A 19,919-nucleotide genomic window follows, 5' to 3' on the forward strand; every position below is an offset into this window, starting at 1 on the left:
CAACTGTAACTGTTCATCAGTTAATAAGCTTTCAATTGGAACAAAATTACCTCTTTTTCTCAAACTGGACAACTGAATTAAAATGGAAAATTTTATTGCAAGTTATGCACAAAATAATTTTATCAGTTTTTATCTCCTTCACCAGGTAACAATATTAATCAATATCACTAAAATGATGATGTTACCTACCACACTAAATAAAAAATTAACTGAATGTGTTTTTTTTTTCATAAGTAATGAAAAAAAATAATCAGACAGTTTTAGCCTGCAGTTGCCAAAATTCAAAAAAATTCAGTTGATCTTCAGTGACGACAATAACAATACTGTGGTGATTATTGCGCAATTGTGTTATTTTTAAGAACTTTGACATTGCTACTTTTCAATTAGTAAAGCAAATTTATATAATTATGATCGTCTGTCATTGGTTTTGCTGATGTATTTAGGATGCAAAATGGATCCTGTTGGAAGCTGTTTCTATGGCATGAAACTTATTCTGATTGTAGGTAGATTTCCAGAAAAATCTTCAAAATCCACAAATGGTTGTGCAAGACTAGCAAGTTTGAGCCACTGATACAAAATTAAAATAGGTAAAATTCTGCTTCTACACACCTGAACTAGACATTACTAGATATTCTTCATAATCAGTTGCTACAGGTTATATCTACATCACTTTCAAGGTATTTAAAGCTTTCTTCTTTTAGCTGAACAAAGGACAGACTTCTGTCAATGGCTCAAACGTGTGTTCATAACTGAATTTTTTTAATATATATTTTATTAATAGATAAGTTTATAATTATTTTCATAACCATTTCTGGGCAGAAAAAATTTCTCTATTTATGTCAGGTGGTCCCTGAATAATTTGTTTTCTTGAATAGTGGGTTGTCAGCTGCCTAACATTCCACTGATCAGATTTATATCCATTAGCTTCTACTTACGGGAGCATTTGAAGAGCAGAATGTATGTCACAAACTCTTCAAATGGATTGGATAGCTAAAGTAATGAATTGCCGTCAACAAAATACATAGAATATCTCAAAAGTTCAAAATGGAATAAGCAACTAAGATTCAACAATCTGTTGAATCTGCACTAATTCATCATTGAATATTTATTTTGATTGTTCTATGCCTTCTTTAGGTGAAAAATGAAATCTACTGAAACCTTTACATTTTTATTTTGACTTTAGGAAACTAGTAAATTCTATTTATCAACAATTAAATTTTATTTAGTTATGAATTTTTGTCAAACATCACCAACTTAGAGGAAGTTGAGAAATTTCTACCTTTTTGAGTGATATTGAGTAATATCTAATGGAATGAAGAAGATAAAAAAGTGGCATGAAATTATTTTGTAATTCTGATCATACTCACATTAAAACTTTCCATCATAACTTGGCTGTATGAAGTCAAATCTGAAAAAACAAGGTGGACTTTGAAATGAAACGTTATATCTAATAACAATTTCTACCTATCAGTAAAAAGTAATTTTTGAGCTATAGAAGAGTGAAACATTTAAGATAAACACTATTCAAAATTATAAACAAACTTCCACATTTATTTATTCTGTAAAGAAAGTTATATCAAATTTCATTAAAATATACCTCAATATACTCTGGAGGAATAAATATATATTTAAAAAAACAATAATGGACAGGTGGATAACAAAGGCATTTTTAGATCTGATTATACCTAGACTTCATTCAAAGTAAAATTTTTAATTTTTGGTCTTTTAATAATGTAAAGGCAGGATGTTATAATTAAGAATTAAAAGACCAAAAATTAAAAATTTTACTTTGAATGAAGTCTAATTGTCAATCCCTACTATATAAATATTTGTGTATAGTTATCTGAAAAACAGCTTTGTAAAAAACATACTGCTTTGTTAGAATTGATATCTGTTGACTTTGTTAGAATCAATATTAAATAAATGGGAAAAATCAGGGAATATGATTTGTTATATACAAGAATTAAAATGATATTTATAAAAGCACTTTTAAACAAACATGGGTCTTCATATTTTATGTTAAAAACTGTGAAGATGGGTTTTACAATCTAAGTGAATGAATCTGATAATTTAAATATTTGTTTATTTCACTGCAGCAATTAATCATGATTACCAATTTTCTAGATAAAAGAACTACAATTTTATAAATCATATACAAATCTAGAAAAGAAGTAAACTTATGAGAAATCCTCTGATTTAAAAGAACCATACAATTTTTATCTTTCCCATTTCTTGTAAAGGATTTTTGATATGTTAAAATGGATTAGTATGAATCTCTTTATCTCTCTGTAAATTCTATTAAGAACATTTATAATGATCTTACTTTAGATTAAATAAAAAAATAATATCATAAAGGTAAAAATAGATCTCTTTTTTAGATGGGAGGGAGAAAAAATATTAAGATAGGAGAAAATGAATTAAAATTTTGTAGAAATGTTGGGAGAATTTAACATCACCTGTGAAATAATCATTTAAATTTAATAATATCTGTAAGAATTCACAAAATCACTTTTTTAATGAAAAAATATTTAAATTTCAGCAGTCTCTATTTAATGTATTACAGACAAATATTATAAAAAATTTGGAACAAGCACTACCTTACATCTACACAAAAAATATAATTGTACAATATAGATAGAAATTACATATTAAATACTTATATTCTAAAATTTTCACATAAAATTTATTAAAAATGTTTTTCAATCTCTGAACAATAAAATTTTCTATTAATAAAGTTCTAATTCTGATGTTTTCAAATAAAGATGGATTGTCTGATATCTAGTAGCTATTTTTTACATCAATCGTTAAAATTTAAATGAAACCAGTCCTCTAAATAAACTAAATGTTTATTAAAAACTGGAGAATGTAAAACAAAATACAAAGAGTCTCAATAAGAGAAACAACAATTAAATTGTCAGAACAAAAATAATCTTAGACGTTACCCACATGCAGTTAAACCCAAAAGGAAATATATTGGATTAGTAGAACAAATTAACATATTAGATAACAGTATATATATCAAGATTTAAAAGATGTAAAACTTTACAAAAACAATACCTAGGATAATTTTCAGGATTATATTGCTTTGCTATCATCAGAATTACATGGGTGGTCAAATAGCAACATGTAAAGGATGTTAGCAAATATAGTGGATAATTTATTGTAAGCAGCAAAAATTACGGAGTTTATTAAAGTTATGAGATTATTGGGCAAAAAGGGTAATTAGGGTAGGTTAAACAGTAACCTATGTTTATTAAATGACAATATTTTATTGAACAGTTAGCAATGCGCAGCTAAGAATCAAAATTTTTAATTAAAAACTTTTAAGCAATAAAACCAGTAGTAAAAAAAATCCTGTGCTTTAGGAATGTTGCAAATGTAAGACCTGAACGAATGTTATGTTTGTGATTTAACACCTCGGGATAACTTATTTTCAAGCGACCAGATTTAAATATTTTTCACTTAAGTTTTACTACAGTGTAGTTTGACTTTAACAAGAAAGTATTTTCATTACATGTGAATTTTTATGTATTATACATACCGATTACTCTCAAAGGATATAAGAGCTAAAACATGGAATCTGTACACCAAACAATAATTAAAAAAAAAAGGAAGAAAAAGATCACTTAAGGAATACGATCAATGGACCAATAAAAAACATGATAAAAGCAATGATGCCAAGCTTAAGATGGAGGTTGAACAATACATCCCAAGGGTGTGTTGTTCACATCCTGATCAAGAGTGGTACTTTTCTTAAGCAACAAAATTTATACACCATATTTCCATGAAATAAAACTTCAAGCTTACATAGTGATAAATATATATATATTTAATACATAGGATTAATTAATCAAAAAATATAAACAACCAGCTAAATATCAACCTTTTGACAAGTAGATTTTTTTCATTACAGAGCAAAATAAATATATAATACTACAAGCATCTTTTCTGCTAGTAGCTCTAAGATTCAAAGCAATTGACTTTTACAAAGAAAAAAATTGTCTGCTGGTATTTCTACAGACTTCAAGGTACATATTGGAGAAATCCTTACAACTTCAATAATATAAATTTCAACATTACAGAAGATTCTGTTTCTACAATCCAGCCAGCAAAGTGGTTTTTCAATGAGCTACATTCTCCATTGTTTTTTAGGTTAATTATTAAGAGTAAACAAATGTGATTTAGTATCAGAAAATTATGTATCGTGAAATGAAATTGTTACGAAGATGAATCAAACATAAATGGTAATTTTTTTTTTATAAATTTAATGATTAATATATACAATTCATATCTTTCATAATTTCTCTAAACAGTCTCCTCCTACACGATCTACACACTTCTCTGCTGCTTTGGAAGTTTGAATATTCCTTATTCATAAAAAGTTTGAGGACAAGTTGTCAACCAATTGTGCACATGCTCCTCAACATCTTTACTGTTTTTGAATCATTCCCCTCCAAATGATTCTTTCTTGGATGCAAACAAAAAATAGTCACAGAGGGACAAATCTGAGCTGTAGGGAGGATGGTGAAAGTGCATTTTTTCCAATTTATCCCTTTTCAAAATCGCAGTCTGCAGCCTGACATTGTCATGGAGAAGGATGGCAACTCTGATGGCATACATCTTTTGATTCAGTAAGCAAATTTTATCTGTAGGAGGCAATAGTAAGCCGCATTCACCATTCATTGATTGTGAAAAAAATCAATGAGTAAAATTCCCAGAGTAAAAAAAAATCATTGGAAGAACTTTTCTGGCTGGCAGATGTGTTTTGGTCTTCATTGGGCAGCCCTCATCCTTCCTTCACCACTTCTCACTCACCATTTTTGATTCTGGAGTAATGATGGACCTGTGTCTCACCACATGTGATGATGCGCCTCAAAAAATCTTCCCCTTCTTACTGAAATTGATTCAGAAGTCTTTCACAGATCTTCAACCTGACCTGTTTTTGATTATCGATCAACAACCTTGGAATCCATCAAGTACTAATTTTTCTAAAGCCAAGATGATCAGTGATAATGGATTGAGCATTCCCGTAGCTGACACCTACTTCTGACATGATTTCTTCAACAGTGAACCAGCGATCATCTTCGATAAGCTCTCAAACGGTATGGATGTTCTCAGCTGTGAGACTTGACCTTGGGCGTCGATCATGATTTTTGTTTTCTACACTTTCTTGCCTGCCCTACATATACACTCTGTTCTGGGACAGTCTAGTGTCCCCAAGTTGTATGAGTAAGTTGTGAACGAGTTAACATTTCTGTGGGTTTAATGCCCTAATTAGTTACAAACATTATGAATATACTTGTGCAAAAGATGATTGAACAAAGCAGAGGAGCTAAAAATGTTTTCCTATCTCTTAACACACCAAACATTAATCCCCCCATTCCAATATTGAGCTTGGAACTGCTTGCTGCATAGAATAGCAAAATTACAGTTTATCCCCTCAAACTTCCGGCTAAATGAACCTATGGTGTAATATAGAAAAAAAGGCTCATTATGTCCATTAAAGGCCAAATAAACATCAACCAACAACTTCAGTTAACATTCTAGAAAATAATTTCTGTTAAGATATTAAAATACACACACACACCCACCCACCCTTGGTCGATGGCTTAAAACCTTCCCTGGGATAACAAGAATGTATTCTAGAAATTTGAAAGTAATTGTAATGGTGCTCCAGGGGCACCCAGTTTGTTACTACATGGTGACAATTGGTCTAACGTCCCATGAGGTGCTTGCGTACCTCACCGCTCTAGCTTTACAAGTAGTCCCTACAGGAAGCCAGGAATTGTTACAACAGAATTTTGAGTTCCTCATGGGAATTGTTAAACAGAAATTTGTTTAATTAATTTAATGTTTTATTTTATTTAATTATTCTATTGTAATATTATTCATTTGACTGATTCGAATAATTCAGTTCAAATCCAGCTCATTCACTGAGACTCACTACAGTTAACAATTAATGCAATTCATAAAGTTTGTGCTTCAACTGGCAAATCTCCACTATTACACATATATATACTTTTGAGATGAAATATATCTAAAAACTTTCTCAGTTATGCCAAGAAACATGGGTAATAATTAGGTTACAATTTATAAAGTTTTTTGTTTATCCTGAACAAGCAAAACCCCTCTTCCTCTTTCTTCTTTATATATACATTATGTAATGTACTTATAAATTTATAAATAAATGTTTTCCAATTACACCTTATGTAAACAGAGCATCCATCATTAATAAAGTACTCATCAAAGAGTAGCTCAAGATTTTGTGTATCTAAATAACAAAGAGATTTAATACAATGGTATCTTTATTTCGTCAATTATTAAGGAAAACACTGTGTGTCAACATACATACTTGATGGAAATAGAACTTATATTTCAAATAACCCTCTCTTAACTTTTATAGTTTACTTGTTAATTTGAATGTGAAACATTTTAGAGGTAGCTGCATTAGATTTAATACTGAATTTTCTTTAATTGGAAGACAATTTGACCTATTTGTTTAGGTTTAACAACACTAAAGTAGTTAAAAGCCAATAATATTGATGATAGGTGGGAGCATATTATTTCAGATTTTATTTCGTTACTTTAATCTATTGAGAATCTGGCACAGAAAAAGTGTAGTTGAAAATAAGAATGCAACTGAAAATACATGAGAAGGCAAAATTTCTCCAATGAAATATCCTCTTCGCTCTGATTAAGCTGTTCAGGGTAAACCATTAGAATTATTCTAACCAGAGTCAAGCGTAATTTTAGAAATTAAGAACACAATCCTACAACTAAAAGCAATTCTTTAGTATGTTACTTGTTACTACTAGCTACTAGGCAGAGCAATGTAAGCAAAATATTTTATACATTTTTTTTTAAAATGGTGCAGACTTATGTATCTGTTAATGAGGATGGAGAAGTGTTATGTACGAAAAATCTCTACCTTCATGCCATCAGTTCTTAGCTGAACATGAAGTCTCTCCTTTACTCCTGATTTTACCCACTACATCCAGTCTATGAGAGGTGGATCAAAAAATAAATTACACCCCTGCCATGCTCTTGAACTGAAAAGGATATATTGTCTTGTGGTGGCAGCACTAGTTATGTTGTTGTCTTTATGCAACCCCTGCAACAATTCTGTATGACATTCAGTACTTGTGTAGTGTCTGTGTCAATATAGCATGTCCACTAGAGGTTTCATCCGATATAGAAGTGCATTCAGTAGTTCAACTTCGTGGGCAAAAAATTACAACTGTTGTGAAATTCATCACCAAACTGTTAAGGTACATGGTAAGAATGCAATATCACATCCCATGATCACAAAATGGTGCTAAATGTTCAGAAATGGAAGAACAAATGTGAATGATGAACTGCATGCTGGGCGTCCAACTGCAAACATGACGACGGGTAATGCGGATTGCATGAACGAAATCATCTTGAGTAACCCGTGCATTAAGACTAGAGATATTGCAAGTGAACTTAATATCAGTTATGGTAGTGTGTTTGCGACTATTTACGATCAGCTTGGTTACTGTAAGATGTGTGCAAGATGGGGGCTAAATCTGTTGACCGACAACCACAAACATCAATGTTTTGCATCTGCTCTTTCTTTTCTTGAATGTTATTCCAGGACTGGTCCACAGTTTTTGAAACAAATCATCACAGGGGATTAAAACTGGGTGCATCATTACACTCCTGAGACTAAACAAGCATCACATGAATGGAGACACAAAAATTTGTCGCAGCCAAAAAAAGTGAAAACATCCAACATGCTTGAAAGGTTATGCTGACAGTCTTTTTCAATTCTGAGGGAGTTGTTTACAGTGAAAATTTATGCCCTGAAGCACAACAATCAATGCCAGATCTTACTGTGAGACTTTAAAAAAATTGCTTAGTCATTAAACATTGATGACCCGGAAGATTGAGCGATGAGGTCGTTTTTCTTCATAACAAAGCTACTCCTCATTCAGATCCCATGACAAAGGAGTTACTGAAAAATTCAAGAGGGAAGTGTGGGTCATCCACCTTACAGCCCCGACCTGGCACCCTGCAATTACAATCTGATTGGTCCTCTCAAGTGAGACCTGGAAGGGGAGCATTTCGCTAATGATACTGAACTAAAGGAAGCAGTCCTATTAAATGGCTGAAGGAAATTTGATGAAGTTTTTATGAGACTGGAAGTGAAAAACTTCGAAAAATAGATAAAAATATGTAGTTTTTGTTAAATAAAAAAAATTTGTCTTATAAATATGTGTTTGTTTCATACAGGGGGTGTAACTTTCTGATTGTTCCTGATCTTTCAGCAGCTATAAGCTGGAAGTTCCTCACATTTTTTTCATTTTAACAGCCTAATATTTGTTTCCAGCATTGTTCATTTACTACTGTACAGTATCTTACTCATTCCAAGTTCACTATCAAATACTTAATCTTTAGTTTATTTAAAAAAAACTTATCTTTTATATGCCCCCTCAGACATACTTAAATGAAGGTTTAAATTTCATAATTAAAAGTACATAAAATATCTAAGGTCATGAAGCAACAGATTTGAAAATTCACAGAACAAACATAGTGTGTGAATAGTAATGAGATAATAATAATAACCAGTATATAATACTATAACTATACTATGTTACACAATAGTTAGAATAAGAACATTCAAATTAGTTGGTATAGAAACTTTAAAGTTCTCATCTCATAACATACAAAAAGGTCTCCTTAGAATTTTATGTGTGGAGTTCTATGTTTATTAATTGAATTGAGAATCACAATTTACTAATCTGAGTGATATTAATACACTGAAAAAGATTAAATTAATTTATCACAGTATGCAAGCAGTATTAATGAATGAATACAGCAATTTCAGTGTTTTTCATGACAACTAATTGTGAAAAAAAATTTGATAGATATATTCATTAATTTCTTTTATTCTACAAACAGTTTACCCCTTGACAATAAAAAAATATTTAAATATAATATTAATTGCATTTTAACTACAGTGATAAAAAAATTACTTGCTGAAAAAAAATTGACAATTATTGTTACGTCATGTAGTTTTATCTTTAGACACAACATATTACAAGCATGTACAAATCTAATTTTAAAATAAAATATTCACACCTTCAATTTAGATACTTTCTAGCACAAAGACAGATTCCTATTATTAGAATACCAATAATTGGGAAGTAAGAAAGGTAGATTCTGGGTTTATCCAGAATATTAAATAAATAATTTATCATTGCAGAAGAATTGTCACCAATTAATATAATATTTAAATATTTCATAAAAAAGTAAAAGTAAATTGGAAATATCAGTTCACTCAAAAAAAAAAAAATTACACAGAAATGTCACACTCTACACATGCACTAATATTGAATTCAAATTAAATTACTATTTGGTAAACATAATAAAAATTAAAAAAAAAAAAAATCACAAAAAAATTATATCTCTTAAAAACAAAGGAAATTTCTTTTGGACATTGTTCACAAAATTAATAATGTGATTTTAATTATATTAGCACCCAAATTCAAAATTACCATTTTTTAACATTTAAATCACCTTTTTTCAAACGATTCTGTGAATGGATGGTTATTAAAGTATATGGATATCAATTCATAATCTGAACAAAAATAACTGATTTTTTTTTTTTTACTCATCTTAAAAATAAAAAACTTTAAATTACTGAAATATATGCATCAATGAAGTAAAGGAAAATTGACAGTATACAAAATGTGTTTTTGGGAAGATATCTAATACAGTTTTCTTAGAAACTTGGTGTTCAAGATAACTTGGTGCCATAAAACTTGGCATGCATGAAGAAAAACTTTAAAAATTGTAGAAAAAGAATAAGCAGAATTTATATGTCTGGTCTTCAAATTATAACCAAATATCATTTAATGAAAAATTCATTTAGGAAAATAATTTGGAGTGAAATTTGCAGAATGATGGGTTTTATATATATATACATACTGTATTACAACATAGTCAGTTAAATTTGGTTTGAATGTCTTAACAACTTTTGGTATAACTAATAAAATGAATATAAGGATAAAAAATCTGAAGTCTATTTTGCAAATGTATGGACATTTAATAAATAATATCAAACCATGCTCATACGATCAATCATGCATACACTGGATACTATTCTCTAGAATTTTCATGCAAGAACATAAAAATATGAAAAACACAAATGTGTTTCTTGGATAGAAATATGAAAAGAACATACAAAGGCAGCACAGTTATTAAATATATAGTGCAAAAAAAAAAAAGCTAAGAAATAAAGTAAAATCCAAATTCCATTTTCATTACTGATTATGTGTACTGCATTCACATTACAAAAAAAATCCTAAAAAAAAGAAAAATGAACTAACTAACCTACCTCATTCATAAAAACCAAAAAAGATGTTAAAAACACTGCAACAAAGCTGAAAAAATGAACAAAGTTGGTTTGAAAATAAAAATAAAAACAAATGAAAACAAAATCATATTGGCGACTTTTAAGCAAATAAAAAAAAAGCTTCTGCTGCCCTCTAATTCTGTACATAATTGTGGTGGTTAACAAGACTGTAAAGTATATATAAGCATAAAAAAGGAAAAGAAAGAATATAAATAAATGTGACTTAAAAGTAATAATATATTTTTAAATTTAAATCTGAAGTTGGTACCAAATTAAAACTTCTACTACCAACCAATAATTTGATGCAGATCCCAAAAAATAAAAACGGAAGAGTATTTATTTATATAAACATTTTTATTGTTGTAGAGCTTTTTATAAAGTTTTTAAGTTTTAAAGTTTTTAAAAGTTTTTCAAGAAAATTATTAAAATATTTGTTTTATTTTAATTTTAGATTAGGGTAGACTAAAAAAATAAAAGTTTTCTATATAAAAAGCTATTTTCAAGAAATGCAAAAGGCAAGAAACTAGTCTTTATAAAAATACTAAAAGAAATACAGATCAACAACTGTAACTACTTTAACTGCGTGCTGAGGGGTCTGGAATGCAAGAATATTTATTTTTATCTTAAATTTTCATCCTAGTTTTCTTTTAAGTTTCACAAGAAAATATTTTTATAAAAACATAAATCTAAGAGAAAAAAATCATTATATATATATATTTTATTTTTTTTTAAGCAGGTTAAATTGGTAAAGAATAAACCAAAATTATTAAATAATTGTAGACACATAAAATAATACACTGAAAGCATTATATAAAAAGATATAATAAATTACTTCTTTACAAATATATAATTACAACAAAAATATTATTTTAATTAAGTAAAGCCTACCTTCTTAAAGCTTCAAGTAAAATCAATGGTGCCAATTCATATTTTTCATGACATAATAAGATAATTCCAGTACATGCTTTTTCTTGGTTGTGAATTTTTTCTAACCAGCTGATAAATTCAACTAAAGCAGAAATCTCACTCTTTGTTTTGATTACCTAAAAATACAGAAATAAAAACCAAATATGGAAAATCAAGTTATGGCTATAATATTAAAATTAATTTTTTAATAACAAATTGAATAAACTTCACAGTTTACATTCATTCACAGCAAAACTAGCAGGATGTTTTACTGTTTTTTAACTGAAATTATTACAACCACTTTTCTTAACTAATCTCTGCAATAATATAAAAACAAAAATAAAACAATCTTTCATATTGGTACTACTACACATTTTATGTATATTTATTTTTTGACTATATTTTTGTGAAGATTTATTTGGTGTATCTCTACATTAGATTGTTTATTGTTGGTTTAATTTCTAAAAAAAAAATATTGTGCCACTGACAATAGATTATTAAACACTAAAAAATGCAACAGCATACAGTGAACAAACGCTCTCTTAACTTCATAATGTAAGGAAACTGATTCACTGAATCCTTTAAACAGTAGCAATCTATCTTCCTTACAGTAACAGCATCTTCTTGTCCTTTAATTTTGAGATTACTACTTTCAGAGACGTTCCAGGTATTTTAGAAACAATCAAGACTAACGGATATAGTTTACAGTCTTATCAAGGATCCAAACAACATTGGTTTTTGATCTTAAAGAAATATTGCAACATTAGAATATGAATAATTTACATTATTAATTATTTGATTCTCCAACTATGTCAATTTTGATTATTTTTATTCAACTCCAAAGAAATGATTCTCCACATTTCAAAATCATACAAATCTAACTATTTTTTTTTGTTGTGAGAAAACCTTCCTTCCTTACTTTTAAATTAAAAAAAAGAGAAGGAAAACCTTTTCCCTTTAGTATGTATTACAAAAATAAATATTAATTCGTAAATAATTAAATATTTAATAATTATAATATACTTATTCTAATTTTGTTATTTATATTATTATTATTATAATTTGATTCTAATTATATTATGTTTTCATTTTGTTATTCTGAATTTTTATTAAGCTTTATTAATTACTTACAAAACTTCATAATCATTGTTTTAAAGAATAAAATTTTACTTTGATCTGGTCTATACAATTTTAACTGATTAGATAATTCAGAAGAATATCAAACAATATTGAAATCTTCTATATTAAACTTAAATTTTGTTATCATTATCTTGTGTATTCACGTCCTAACATCAATTTTTCATTTATCTTTATTCTATCTCACTAATAGAAGAATACCACGCAAAAACCAAGCTTGTATTCTTAAATGGATCAATTATTTTCTATTAAAGCCCCCACACATTCTAGAAGTAAAAATGGAGCAAGTGTGAGGTTACAATATGATTCAGACTGTCTGGAAATTTCAGACTGTTGTGAATGTGGAATGATATATGAGCTTACGAGTCTGTTAATACAGATTTTAGAACCGAAATAATTATTATAAAGGTAAATTTTAACGGATATAAAATAACAGCATCAAACCCTTACATCAGAGTTATCCAATAACAAATCTGCAAAGCATTCTCTCAAAAACCATATGTACTAACATTCTGAGTGCATCAGAAAATAAAACACTAAAACATCTGCAGCTCTTTTCATGTTCATGAAGGTCACTAATTCTAGGTATTTCTTAAAAGTAACAAATCAAAATAAATATAAAGAAAAATATACCTTTCCAGTTTTAGTATCTTTTAACATCCTATAATATCCTACAGTAACAGTACAAATCATGTATTGCCTTTTTGATTTTATATTTAGGTCTTTGTAAGGCATAACATATTGGGAGAATGAATCTGTAGGAGTGTAAGCAGCTATTTGGCAAATTTCATCAATTAAACGTTGACCAGTTGTATCTAAATCCCAACCAACTAATCTGTATTCACCGTCAGGAATGCCACTTTTTTTTGGAGAAGTAGATGTTGACACCATTATGTTATTGTAAATTTATTTTACCTGCAATCAAGAAATTAAATTAAACATGTACAATTAAATATATGATAAAATTCATCAGACATTCTGAATCTGAAAAATCTTTGTCTCTTATATATTTAGAGCAATTTGGAGCCCAAGCTTCATTCGCTGAGCACCTCAAGAGAGTCCTATATCCACAGCCAAAAACCTTTTCAAAGAAAAAGAGGTAAAGGTAAGGTTAAGGGTGAATCTCTTGACAAACAGGGACCATAAAATGAGACCAACAAACTCTCAAACTCCTTCATCAAGTATTCGGTGCCAATCTTATCCTTAGTTTCTATTGATATTGGACTATTTTTTTTTTTTATTTTTAAAAGGGAGCATATTTTTGAGAATAATTTTGCTTTCATCAGTTCAATTACATCCACCGAGAAATAGATTTTGCTCAAATGTAAGAGGCACAGGAGAACTGGTTTAGGCTTATACTTTATTAAGGAAAATCCTTGCTGGTTCCAGAATTTTGTGGAATTTAGAAGAATCTGATGAGCTATGAACTATTTGGCTAAACCTTCAAGGAGGGAAGAAAAATATGACTTAATTAATTAATAATTAAGTTAACATGTACACAGCTGCAATCTGATTAAAAAAAAACTTGATTAGCTGAAATGAAAATAATGTTACCGAGATGAGTTCCACTGCTCTTCAGAGTGCATAATAAAACCATCTTTAATATTATCTCCAGCAAGATATTCTGAATTTCCTCTTGTTTGTTTAAGATTCTTAGACATTTAGTAATAAAAAGATCTCACACAGAAGTCACTCTACAATAACTTTACATGTGACCTCTATTAAAAAAAAAAAAAAGGTACCACTGTTACTGCAAATAGTAGAGGTGGTGTGATATTGTAAAATATGATTTTCCACTGGAATGCTTTACAAGTCTTCCTAAGGTCCATACTGAGTGCATTTTGGTTCACTTGCTGCAACAATAACTGGCACCCTAGAACAAATCAGTAAAGAGTTCTGGAAGAAAAATAAATTACACAACAGACACATACCAAACAAAAGTTATCCTAAAATTTGCTCTGTAAATAAATAGATAACATTTCTGTATTTCAACTGGAAGGGTTTGGGTTCAAATCCTAATCAGATATAAAATTCCTTCACAATCATAAAAAAAGAACGGTAACTTATAACTGGAAAACCAATAAATTCAATTTGCTAAAAGAAAAGTATCCTCTCTGTTATTAAAATTATGAGATGTTAATTCAAAAATTTAATTTTTATACTGAAAATAATGCAGAAGATACACATTATTAGTATTTTCATGCTGTCTATAAATTCTACCTTATAAAAGATTTCATTTTCACACATAAAAAATAAATAAGAGAATGCTGACAATATTTTGTTGTACAAAGAATGAAAATTAACAAATATGGTATCAAAACATTCATACTTGCAGCATAATAAAATACTATCTTTTGCTGATTGGGATTACTAATAATAATCATCTTACTTCAGCCAGCTAAACTACATGATCCCAGAAATCTTTTTGCTCAAAATGCTTAACAGCCATCTGACAACAGACCTAAGCTCAAATAAAGAAAATATTGCATAGAAAAGTCTTTCATCTTGTACTTATAAATCTCAAAGTAAGATATGAACTTTTCAGCCAGACTCCCATAGGAGGATGACAACTTAATTCAGAATTAATCATGAAAAATTTACACACCTGTCAAATATAAACTCAATCCATTCTACAAATGGATTACAGATTTTTCAATGAACAAAGTGGTTTTAATTGATGTTATTTGCAATACACTCTAAAAACTTGGTCAAAACAAAGAATCTTCAAAAACTCATAAATAATCGAATAGTACTGTAACATAAGCTCCAGATTCTACAATTAAATTTGTTACTGGTAACTTTGATTTAAAAAAAAAATTAAAAATCTTAGTTCAGTAAAACAATATTGAAGTCAGTAAATTGATAGCATGAATTTGATGTACAAAAAACTTAACAGGATTAAGAAAAAAGAATAGGGAGTGGTTACAAACCTGACTTTCAACATAAAATTCTGCTTTTAATTAAGTATATATAAGAATAATTATTTATAAGCATAAAAGTTTCAATATGGCATTAAGAACATCCAATGTGCAAACTGAATAACCCCTTTGTTAATGATGGATCAAAAATTCACAGAGTATTTGTACAACCGTTAGTAAATCATTTCCCAATAACAAAAAATAATTTAACTGTTTCACTGTATTATAATTGATTTTGTACATACATTTATTTATCTTCAATATTTTCTTACTATCCACTGATAATTATTTGATAATGAAAAAGTACACTTATAATTTAATATTTTTCTAATAGTTCAAGAGTATTCTCTGTGTTTTTATCTCAACAACCATTTACTATAAACTTAGAATGGGAAATTAAATTCTGAAGAGAGAGCAAAAAGACTGCTAAACATTACTCAAAATTTAATTTCTAAAACAAATCAATGTATGAAAACAAAATTCCTGAAAGCATTTTAAGAGTACAGTTCATATGATTTTTTTTTTTCATGAAAAATTGTTTAATTATGTAGTAAATCCATTTGAAGTGACCCAAGGGTGGTTTGCTTGACCAATTCAAAAAAAAATTGAAACTTACTCAATTGTTTCCTACATGTTACTGGACCTTAAAACTATTTTTTTTAAATTTCTTATTTAAGCAGTTTACCTGTGCAACCATTTTTGTTACGGTGAGCACACCTACTTTTGTAATTGTAAGGGTTTACAGACAAATTCATAACTAAGAAACTATTGGTCCTGGAAAGATAAAACAAAAAGCAATTTATTCATATTTTTTCGAGGTAAAGATTGGTCTAGTGGTTTATTTGCCTATCCTCTCTTCTTTCTATGAGAACATAAAAAACTGTGAAATTTCACTTTTGGTAATTTTTTTCAAGATGCAGGATGGCACACACAGTTTGAATTTTTTTTATATGTAGGTATATGTTAGTAGTTTTACGATAAATAAATAATATTAATGGTGATACACTTAGATCTAAATTTTTATGAATTTTTGAAAACTAAAATTTTTGAAAACTATTTTTTTTTTTAATTCTAATTTTGGCTTCAAATAACTCTGATGGGGATGGCAATAAAAATCTCAAATTTGCACAACTTAGTGTTTTTGTAGATGTTTATGGCAAATAAAAAAGATTTCTTGTGTATTGTACTAATAAAAAAAATAGAACCTCTCAAAAATCATGAAAAACTTGTTAAAAGTGATACCATTTTGACTCACTAAATAAGTGCTCCAAGGGGGGTTTCTTGTGTTTTTGGCACTTTAATATTTTTATACTTATTACTATAGTTGAAATAGACTTGTTTGAACCATTCAACTGCAGTATTCAGATTATAACAGGTACTTGAAGTAATTGCAGTCATCAGGAAAAGTCATGTTGCAATATGTTCATTTATGCTTGTTGCATCATTTAGCTTCACAGTTACAGACTAGTCAGTGACCTGTTCACATCTTTACAGTGTCTCAAATTCCATCCGTGTTTGGAAGTGTTTATTAAATAAAATAAATAAGTTTTACTTAATAATATTACACTTGCAATATTATTGCAAATTTTTACATTATTTACAAATTTTGAAATCAGTTACATCTTTACATTATTTTCATGTAATTTCACATTAAACAATGTTCCATAGGAATTTATGTGAATGAAGCGTCACAAAACAGTATATGGTACAATGCCAAAAGAACTCAATAAAATTTGTGAATTTAGTGATGAACACAAACTTATTTTCTCACGTGTTAATTCAGGTGTCACTAGTGTTTGTAATTATCATGAAAAAAAAAGCTTTTGTCAAAATACAGTCACCTATATGGACAGTACTGTTGTGACCCTTTGAGAACCCATGAAAAACAGTTAAGAAAAACTTAAGGCAAATAACATTAGGACAAGTTCTTAAAGAACACATTTTTCCAAATTTAAATTTAGTTCCTGGAAAGTCTTTGCGTTAACAGTTTCAAAAGTATTTTTCTCAGCAGAACAAAGAACTATATGAATGTGAAGACCAAAGCAATACATTGCCCTGCATCACAATATTGAACAATTCGAAGCTGCCTGTAACATTTTGAGTGTATCACCTGGATTAAAATTAAAAAAAAATTAAGCAAGGATCAAAGGCCATCAGCATTAAAAATTAAAATAGATAAGGTATCTGAAAAATTAAAAAAGAATATTGAATTGTTTTAACTAAAAATTTTCTGAAAATGAAAATTCAGCTCAATCTTCTTTAGATAAATATGATCTTATTTTAATACTATAAGAAAAATGTGTTTAAAGAAAATAAGGTTAAAATTATCAGTTCCCCAAATCTTGGACCAGATCTAAAATAATATCAGAGTTAAATGTGTCTGAGGCGTTTGGTTTGACTTACTAGAGAATTAGTTAATGAGCAAGGCATTCTACTGGAGTTAGGTAAAAAACATAAAACAGGAATTAGTAAGACAATTAAAACCGTTATTTTATGAAGATGACGATAATAGCAGGCTGTGTCCTGGTGAAAAGGATTATGTTAGCACACATGTTGATGGTGTCAAAAGTGCATAAGCAAAAGCGTCTTGTTCTGATAAACTTAAATGCATTGTATGTCTTCTTTAAAAGTGAAAACCCTGAGGAAAAAATTGGAAGATCAAAGTTCTGCAAACTCTGTCCAAATTGGTATACCTTGGCTGGTGCATCCGGGACCCATACAGTTTGTGTCTGCTCCCACAACCAATCATATTTTTGTATGATCTAAAGATCATACAAAAATAAAGTACAACAGTTAAACTACATTAACTTCATTATATCATTATTCAACCTTTTTTAATTCCCCTTGACTCGTATATAGCGAGACCTCTTTTAAGTAGAAAAATAACTATTTGAAGCTATAACTAATTATTTAATTAGGATATCAATAGGATAAGTAAATTAAAATATCAATAGGATAAGTAAATAAGGATAAGTAAATAGGATAATATCAATAGGATAAGTAAATTATTGAACTACCAAGAAAATGACAACTTAATTTTTTGTTACAGTCAATAATTTACTCTTGACAGTTTTCCTTGTTGCATTTAATAGTTGCAGCGATTTGTACATGGAGAGGGAGTAAATGTTACTTCTCAGGTGGGAGAAATTACCTTCCACTACAGGGGGGTATTCCCCCTGTGTTGATATAGATTGTTTTATAATATGAAAAAAGATAAATAATATTAAACAAGTATTAAGAAATCTTAAAACATATGTTACAACTGCTGGAAGCATTGTGAAAAAAAAATCACTAAATGATTGGAATCCAAAACTATAATCAGAGGAACATAGTACTTTCTTGTAATATATTATTTAACAACAAATTTAGTTTTTAGCTTTGTTTTAATTTTATGAGGAATTTTATTTATATATAACTCACATAAATTAAGGGAAAACTGTACATTCAAAAGGGTGAGTAAGTGACTAACCATAGTTTCATACAATGACTGAGGATGAAGGATATGTATTACTTTTTCTCTTCTGTACTTTAACAAATTTTTCAGGAGAGTAAAGATATTTTTAAGACGCTTGATTGAAACGACAAGCAGGCAGCAACATACTAGTGTCATTATATAGATAAGGTACAATTAATTTCAAGCTCTGAAGCAAAGAATAAGTGGAGTGATGTCATCCAAACCTCAAATCTTTCTATAGCGAGAATGAGTGGTAAGAATGTCTTATCATTTGAGGAAGTTGTACCCCTTTGCCACAAAGAACTGTATAATGGGAATGCTTAGGGATCCACATTAATGGAATGTGTAATGAAATCAATTATAACCTATTCCCTCAACCAAAGGATTACAAACAAAATGCAATCCTTTTTACTGCATGCTAAAAAAAATTATATCAAAATACTGCAAATGTTTTTTTCATTATCAGCGGATAATCTGGATAAATTATTTATTTTTACTCTGCCCATAACAACTGCCCTAACATTTTACAAAAAAACCACATCTTATGTACACTTTAGTCATCCTAAATATAAAATATAAAAATCAATTTTTTGTTATGATAATGTCTATTAGCATTAAATGTTTTAAATTTGACTTCTACAAAACTTAAAAATTGAATGTTAAAAAAGAAATAGTAATAAAATAACTATAAAAGATTATACAGAAAAAAAACAATATCGAGTAAAATGATGTGGTTATAACTATAGAAGTCTATATTTATATATGTCATGTACAATATTTATGTGCATAATATGCACATGTGTATAAATAACAATAATAAATGTGTAAAATGATGTGGGTGATAGCTATCAGTGATAGTAAGTCTATCTATATTTATACATAATAGAAGTATGAATGGGTGCATGCATATAGACCACCTTTTCAAATATAAAATAACAGTAATAAAATTTATTTCACATGTGTGGAAGAACTTATGTTTAACAAAATAAGATAAAGTAACACAAGGTATGCTCAGGATTTGAGTTAAATTCATCTATCACATCATTGACTAAATTTACTACTAGGTCAGATGTGGCAAATGAGGGATACAGGAAAAGCATTTACAGAACAATCTTTGGGCTATCTC

General features: G+C 28.7%; 1 protein-coding gene across 5 annotated transcripts in view; it reads right to left on the reverse strand.

The window, feature by feature from the left end:
- Positions 1–19,919, reverse strand: part of exu (maternal protein exuperantia) — a 52,684-nt gene that overhangs the window by 23,815 nt on the left and 8,950 nt on the right. For 3 of the 5 annotated variants that reach the window (XM_075361001.1, XM_075361002.1, XM_075361005.1), the window contains 2 exons: positions 13,055–13,336; positions 11,267–11,421 (listed from right to left, as the gene is read on the reverse strand). In XM_075361001.1, the coding sequence (XP_075217116.1) occupies positions 11,267–11,421; positions 13,055–13,312 (413 nt within the window). In that variant the 5' untranslated portion in view covers positions 13,313–13,336. Of the gene's footprint in view, positions 1–11,266; positions 11,422–13,054; positions 13,337–13,975; positions 14,111–14,163; positions 14,295–19,919 lie in introns of those variants that run through there. The other 2 variants (XM_075361003.1, XM_075361004.1) reach the window with 2 other exon arrangements.

Source organism: Lycorma delicatula, chromosome 3 (genome assembly GCF_047948215.1).
Source record: "Lycorma delicatula isolate Av1 chromosome 3, ASM4794821v1, whole genome shotgun sequence".
Taxonomy (NCBI): Eukaryota; Metazoa; Arthropoda; class Insecta; order Hemiptera; family Fulgoridae; genus Lycorma; species Lycorma delicatula.